Consider the following 8,045-nt stretch of genomic DNA (forward strand, 5'->3'; position numbering starts at 1 on the left):
AATCCTCATATTTCCGATGCAATATTAGAAAACACCTCTGGTGCAGATGCCTCACAGGGTGATTCTGATAACGATGAATGTGAATCAGGTAGGGGTGAATATATGTGTATGATTGCATGTAAGCCCTGTATGGATAAATTAAATGATACTTATAATTGTAGTTTTATTGATGAACTTATTTTAAAACTTGAAAAGGAAAAATATAAGTATAAAAGGTTCTTTAATTCATACTTTAGATATTATATTGATTTAATAAAAGCAAAAGAAACAAATAGGGATGATATTATGCAAATATGGCAAGAGCAAATGCAGAAGTTAATCATTGAATATAGTCAGATATATATAGATGAAAATAGAAGTGAAGATGAAGATAGTAATGATTTTGATTAAAATTATATCGCCATTAATGGCTATACCGGTTAGGACAGGCTTATTAACTATAACAAAATCAGTAAACAACTAACAGCTAGACAACTAATAGTAGGACGCCACTGACTTGCATTTTTACAAAGAGATTCGATCAGACTGTGTATCCTGGAAACGTGTTCGAGATCTTGTTGTATCAGACGATACTGTGCTTGATCCCACGTCCTCCGGTTCTGGTTCTAAGAGCACCACCACCAAAGCCAACGCCAAACTGTCACCATCACAGCAAAATATGTAGCAGAAACATTCGAGAAAATCGCCAACGAAGATAAATGGTGTTTGAACCGCAAGGAGACGAAAGAAGATATGTAGAAGAAGGAATGCACAAAGTTGCATTACAGTACAAATTCCACCAGTAAGTTTATAGGGATAAATTAAACAATCTGAATAAGTTAGACAAGAACTTACATGTTGAATAATGCATAATATATTAATGATAGTCCCTTCACTGCCTCATCATCGATCCCACGATGCTGTCTGGAAAGACATCTTCTTGCCTGAAGATTTAAACGCGATCATCAACTTTAAGAAGCCCATGCTTCCCAAACTTCCCGCCAATTTTGAGGAGTATTTACTCTCATACAATGGAAAGGTGAGTCGCTTATATGCCAAACAGTAAATGCATAAGAATAAGGTGCTGAAACAGTGTTTATTATTATAATATTATAGAAGGATGTCAAGAGTTTGGTGGCTCGGCGACGCGAAGTCGATTTTGATCCGTTTGAAGCGCCAGAGTTGTATTGGGCACATAAAGCTATTGTTGAGGCCTCAGATCTGTTTGTTTACAACTACTTGCCTTTCCAAGATCACAGCGAAAGTGATTTAATTCACCAGATTTGGAGTTTGTAGAAAAATGTTTTGACGGCTCCAGTCTCAAGGTTCAAAGGTTAGTGATTTCAACATTAGGAACATGTAATTGTATCATGCGACATGTCATCTGGTTAATTACTAATTATATCTTTGTTATAGTGGTGAAAAGGCAGTACAGCTTCTGGAGAGCGAAGAAATGCGACCCATGGATCGAGCACTAGTTCCACTGGTCAACTAGCGCGCAAGTGCATGGGCACAAGGGTGGATATGCGCTTCTCGTCGAATGGTCACGAATACGGATGCACAGAAGCCGGGTTGTCGAATGACATTAACAGCACCAAGACGATCCAAGAAGGAAGAATGAAGCTGCCTCGCACCATGAAAAATATAATTGTGTCTCGTCGCTGAAGCCCCGTCTGCGATTCGCAATATCAAGGTAGGTGGCTCCTTAATCTCTGGTAAGTGTTTTTTTTATTTGAATGACTTTGTGTTGTATCGATTCGTGCGGGATAGTATAGTGGATACTCTGGTGGCTGGTTGAGCACATATACGAGCGAGTATTGTGCAGTACGTGCACGTAGCTCTTTAATCAAAGAATAAATATATACTTCAGCCTTGCTTATTTATCTTTTCCATACTCGCATCATACTCAACATTTTAGGCGTTTGCTTTGTCTTTCGTATATAATCTGTCAGGTTTGTACCTCACTGCATATATCATGGATTCTCCTGCTGGTAAAGCATGTCGAATTACCAAAGTTGGCCCGTTTGAGTTTCCGCGTTCACCAACAGTTTTTGCAAAGAAGGTGATACCTCTTCTTGCACTTACATGGCAAATGAAGACATTGATGAACGCTGTGGTAAGGATAGTAGAAGAAGATGAGACCATCATCATGCCATCCACCGACAACTGCCAAGCAACGCCGTTGATACTAGATTGCGTATCATCGCCAAAGCTTTCACCGAGAAAGCGTAACCATGATGAAGTTGACGAATGAAAGCACAATATATAAAAACAATACAAAGTTTTACACATATACCACGTCAACATGCTCAAACTCAAACACACTTACCACATATAACACATAACACATAACACACAAACAGCCAGATTGTACATATATTCATTTTTCTTGCTTTTTTTTTCATTTAAGAAGCACTAGTAAATACATTTCCTGCGGATTTTCATCCGTACTATATATATATTCATTCTGTACTTTTTGCCGATTACTGTATCGAATCCTTCCAGCAATCGTATCTACGGCGTACGTACATGTAACCTTTTCCAAAAGTTAGAACACGATCGACTCATCGATCAGTGGCATCCGCTGATGCTGCTATTCAGTGTGATCCATTTTTTGTTCCCCACTAGGGATCCGCACGGTTCGGTTCGGTTCGGTTCTTAAAGGGAACCAAACCGAACCGTCTAAAGCAAGAACCGAACCGACTAGAACCGACGAGAACCGTAGAACCGAAGAACCGAACCGAAGAACCGAACCCATCATGTATATAAAAAAGGCAAGATTCGGTATCTTTAAATGAAAGCTGATGTGTGTGTTCAAATGTCGCGGTATACTTGAATACTGCAGTAAAAAAGAATAGTTTATAATTGTACATTGAACAGCGATCTCAAAATGAATAAGAGAAACAGAATGTAAACATTCTCATACGATGTGGGTCATTGCATGGTTAAAAGATTAAAGCACAGTTTTTACGAAAAAAAGTGGAGCTTATAGTACTTACTTAGAGCGACTTAGTATTACTAGTACAATATGTTATCGTAATATTGGAGGAATTGAACCACAACCGGCAGTACATACAGCTGCTGTGTCTCTACGTGTGTATAGTGTATAGTGTCTCATAAAAGGCAAAGGGTGAATGGGTAAGATAATTCTGTTATGAGCCCCAGAATGCACAATCTCAAACGGAATGCACAAACTTGATAAAACTGATCGAGAAGCCATAATAAATCTAGTAAAGTAGTACGTTATAGAGAAAAATGCATTGTAGGTAGCAAAGTAGAGGAACAAGTAATGATGCGCGTCATAGGCAGAGAAAGCAAGCTGCTGTCAAAAGAAGTGTTTATTTTGTTCTTCTCTTCTTTACTATTTTTTACTCCCTTCTGCTTTTGCAGGTTTTGTTAAGTTTTTCAATAAAGTATGGCTTGCAAATACACTACTTCGTGGTCTTTTCGGAATAACATTGTTCGTAACTTCCATCATAGCCTACTTAATACTAATTACCAAAATCGCTGATTGCAATCTTCTGCCTCTCGGTTCTTCGGTTCTACTTATACAGAACCAGTTCGGTTCCGGTTCGGTTCTTGACAGGAACCGAACCGTATTTTCTCGGTTTCGGTTCGGTTCGGTTCCGGTTCTGCGGTTCTGATACGGATCCCTATTCCCCACTTGTCACAAAATAAGGATAGTAATATATTGGATTTCAAGTGATTGATGGCGTCCCATTGACGCCTGAGAAAAAAGGGATGGCGGATGATGTTTTTAACATGGTGCAGTGTTTTTTTAATCTTGGCGTCTAATGATTCCATGATGGCGCCTACCATTTTGCGTTATGGCGGCTCAGATTTCTTTTATACACTGTAATAGCAGAAGAAGCTGATGAAAGTTGAATGTCGTTCAATAAATCCTAAAGCGGAGAAAAGAACATTTATGGAGAACCCCTTTGCCATGGAATTGAAATTTGCGGTGAAGGAGGAGGACTACTGTATCGTGATACAATTTGAGAAAAAGGAAGTGAATTTACATGCAATTATACAGTGGTATATGTATGAAGTTTGTAGAGGGTGGAAACTCAAGTTTTTGTTATTTGAAGATGTGAAAGAGATGGCACAGAGTAGAATATGATGAGAGAGGAATGCTTGGTTTTATAGAGCTATTGGCTCTTTTGTCTTTTGTTTGTAAAGGTTAATGACGGTGGTAGCAATAAGGTTGTCGCTGCTGGTCTCTTGAATGTGATGCTTGGAACTGTTGGTTTTCGCTGATGCCCTTCAATTGCATCTACGCTTCCTTTGAATATGATCTAGCAGTAGCATAGGGGTTAGTATAATAGTGAGAAGCTGCAGCATGTAACACGTTGTTCAATAAGCAACAAACCTTGGCCACGGGTGCCAGCTTCATCACAGGAAAAAAGCATAACGATCTTTTTGGCAGTCCTAGGTACTCCAGATCCACTAATCTCAAGTTCCAATATCGTAAAGGCTAACTTTAACTTTTCAACGAACTGCGAGTTCGTGATAACATCGTGTTGACACCTACAGAATAATGTTCAATCGTTAGTAAAACACTAATACTTTAACATTTACCTGGTTCAATCAAATTGAAGGATAAATGTAGATATATGGTTGACTGAATTGAAGAAATGTGAGGAGCAGGAGAAAAAGACATAGAAAGAAAACATTATACGAAATAAATGTAAAGGAAGGGAGAAAGATAGCCAAAGCCAACCCCAGAGCTGGGACATCTCACTGGACAGAACGGGTGAGGCCATCGAGCTGTACAATGACTAGAAAAGAAAAGAGTAACATGCCAACCCCTGAGCTGGGACATCTCACCAGACAGAACGGGTGAGGCCATCGAGCTGTACACGTTAAAAAAAGATAGAAAGAAAGGCGCAAATGGACGTAAGATCCATCACTCGGACATGCTCCGTCCTTGTAAAACAATAAAAAACAAAGGGAAAAACGCTCTCATCAAAATTCATGGTTGTTGCGATACATATTAGGATTAAAAATCGCCTGGTGAATTATCTAGCCTAAAGTAGCTTTAGTGACTGCTTAGGTATATACAGGTGCAAAGGTACGTGCAATTTATTGCCATGATGACATATTTTTGCCTCCCTTTCCTCCTTCTCAATCACTAAGCAACGCAACAATCACCCTAGCAACCACCCTGGCAACCAAACCCCATATCTGCAGTGATTCATTCTACTTATTTTTACTGTGGGTCCGCTGAAGTCCTCACAGGTCCAGCGGGTCTCGAAAATTCCAGGGTTTTTTCTTATAAAAAAACCCCAATGACCGAGCTAATAAGTGCATTTTTAACCCTGAGGTCCTCAGCCATTTTACTCACTTAACCAGCATTGAGCTCTTGTGTCTTGTCGGAGGACGTGCATGATCGATGCTTTTTGAATGACCTTCGTATACATTGATCAATCTGATCGATCATGGTAATAATTAGACTAATCGATTTTTTCTGTTCATGAAAAAATAAATTGTTATTCTTTCTACTGTATCACTCTCAAAGAAAAGTGTTCTTTCTTGATTTTTATAGAATACATAGAATACAACAAACTAAATATTGGCATGACAGATTTATTGACATTTAGAAATCTACTTTGTCTACTTGTTCCCACAACTTAACATTCTTGCTCATCCAATCCAGGGATTTCGGTTTTATGACTCCTCCAGCACACCATTCAGCCTTTGGGTGCTTTCGCCAGTATTCTAACATAGCCAAAGCACGCTGCTCATCCTGCTGTAAACCATGGCACTCGATAAACGCGTCGATACCTTTTACTATTTGTTGCCTGCGATACACCCATTTTGCCTTGTCTCCACGCCATTTTTTCCCGTAATCAGCCTCCAGCTTTTTGATGGCAGGTTTTCCGGATAGCCCATAATGCCATTCGCGGTGTAAATCCGGGATGCTCGTGACGTTTTCGCTCATCCTGTACTTTGGCATTTGGCTGCTTGAGGATGTCGTGGCCTGGGCTACCATGGTTGTATTTGGTGGAGACACGGGCGAGTTAGTAGGGATAGGACAAGATGATGATGCAGTGGTAGTTGAAGCGGTATTAGTGGCGGATTGGTCAAAAGCGGGATGGGATGATGATGTAGGAGAGGCGGCAAAGGTAGGATGTGATGTTGATGCTGTTGTAGAGAGTGCAGCTGCCTGCGATTGCTGTTGTGCGTTCCATTGCACCGTGATAGTCAGTCGTCCGTTTGCCAGATCACCCATGAATTGATTCATGGTTCTATTTTGTTCTTCGACCGTTCGAGAAAGGACAGCTAGTTTCTATGAAAGATCGCGATACATTTCGCGCATGTAATTGTGCAAAGCTGGCATCGACTTCTGCAAAGTGAGCTCCTCGGGTGGTGGTGCCGTTTCAATGGCAGTCTTCAACATACTAAAAATAATCAAGGTACGATTAGTAAATAACTCATATATATATAATCGCACCATGTAATAACCTCTTTAATGATATTTCAATTACTTACACGGTTTGAAATCCAAATAATCTTGATCGCTGAACAGAGGCTGCTTCCAAACAGATAAATCTGGGTGTCGCTCCATCATTAATACTGAATCTTGCAAAAAGGTCCTTCGAAGAACACGCAGCATCTGAAGGAATCCGTCTGCCGCAACACTTTTGTCTCCTAGTCCTTGATCGATCTTTTCTTGCCACTCTTCAATCCATGGGAAAACTTTACAGAGCAAAGCTTCTCGAGGCTGAACGCTATCGCGTGGTAGCCAGAAATTTTTACCGTTGGCATCGAAAGCTGCCATCGCACGCAATAATCGCCGTGGTAAGTTGGTCAAGTACGATCCCTCCATGGAGTCAGTGGTCCATCTTCCAGCACGTCGAATTGCCGAATCACCAGCTTCACCCAGATCTGCCATTTTACTACCGGATTTTCTACCAGCATGTGTAATGGCTGTTGAGTTGATCCTACATGCTTCGAAAGCCTTAGACAGAGCCTTGTAATGCGCAGGCTGGGTGATGTTCTTGGTGAGATCGCCGTTGTCGGTCTTGCATAGCTTGATGTTATACCAGGATTGTGGGCGCGACATATCTGGGAATTCCTCGCCTTCAACATGCCAACGACAGAAGAAATACAGGCCGAGGGCCATCCAAAGACAGGTTTCGACATGTGCACAGCAGATGGCGGACCTGTGCTGGATTTTACCGAATTGGTTTGTCTTTCCATGGTCCAGCAGCAAAACCAAACAGGGGCACTCGATATCTGGAGTAGGGCCTTCATTTTCCAATGGAATGGTATGTATGTCGGCCAGCTCGATTTCCCGGACGTTCTCGCCACGCATGAGACCAAAGTGTGAGATCAACATCATCACTGCGTTGCGATAGTGCTCAGACTTGTCCTTGCCAATGAAGTAGTCGATTATTCTGGCTAATTCTTCCATAGTAGAGTATCCGTTCAAGATTGACCCAGCAGCGCGATCTTCGTAGTTCGTGCGGCGTCTTTTGCTATCCTTCTTTCTTTCGTTCTTTAGTAAGTCCTTGACATCGGCGGTTCGTGGGTAGTTGTTGATGGTGTTGATACCAAGCTTAAGTTGATCGTTGTAAAATTGGATGATGGCGCTGACATACTGCTCGATGGTGCTAAAGCCGACGATGTAACGCTCAACTTCCTCTTGTTCTGTTTCGATATCATTGTCATTCGGGTCAGAATCTTCGTTGGCTTGTAGTTGCTTTTTACCAGTAGGACGTCGGATTCTTCCAATGACCTAAACATAAAATGTAGTATAATTAGTTTAATACAACCTCTTTACAATTAACGCGATCTTTTGAATATTGTCAATATACCACTACTTACTTTTTTTTCAAGAAACCAGTGCAATTTGTCGCCATTTACTTGATAACGAGTGGATTCAGGAAACTTCTTTTCGTCGCACCACTTACAAAACTCGCTGATCTTTGGGTAATAGGCGTGTTTAGTGTTGTCCGGACGAAGCTCCTGCGTAGTTGTTTGCGTACATTGTCTGGATTGCAGCATGGCCAAATTCAATTCGGCAGCGTGAACGGCATTGTTGTTTGATTGACTAGCAAACT

At 41.0% G+C, this 8,045-nt stretch overlaps 1 protein-coding gene across 1 annotated transcript; it reads left to right on the forward strand.

Annotated features, from left to right (window-relative positions):
- Nucleotides 1-406: 406 nt before the first annotated feature.
- Nucleotides 407-2,233, forward strand: BDB00DRAFT_880541 (uncharacterized protein; the record flags this gene model as incomplete). Its single annotated transcript, XM_053128006.1, has 9 exons — nucleotides 407-418; nucleotides 485-660; nucleotides 768-781; nucleotides 867-1,018; nucleotides 1,096-1,271; nucleotides 1,396-1,465; nucleotides 1,572-1,672; nucleotides 1,755-1,803; nucleotides 1,898-2,233. The coding sequence occupies 9 exons, from the start codon at nucleotides 407-409 to the stop codon at nucleotides 2,231-2,233; spliced, it is 1,086 nt and encodes a 361-aa protein (XP_052972136.1).
- Nucleotides 2,234-8,045: the final 5,812 nt, after the last annotated feature.

This window comes from Zychaea mexicana (genome assembly GCF_025766255.1).
Source record: "Zychaea mexicana strain RSA 1403 chromosome Unknown BDB00scaffold_272, whole genome shotgun sequence".
NCBI classification, from domain to species: domain Eukaryota; kingdom Fungi; phylum Mucoromycota; class Mucoromycetes; order Mucorales; family Lichtheimiaceae; genus Zychaea; species Zychaea mexicana.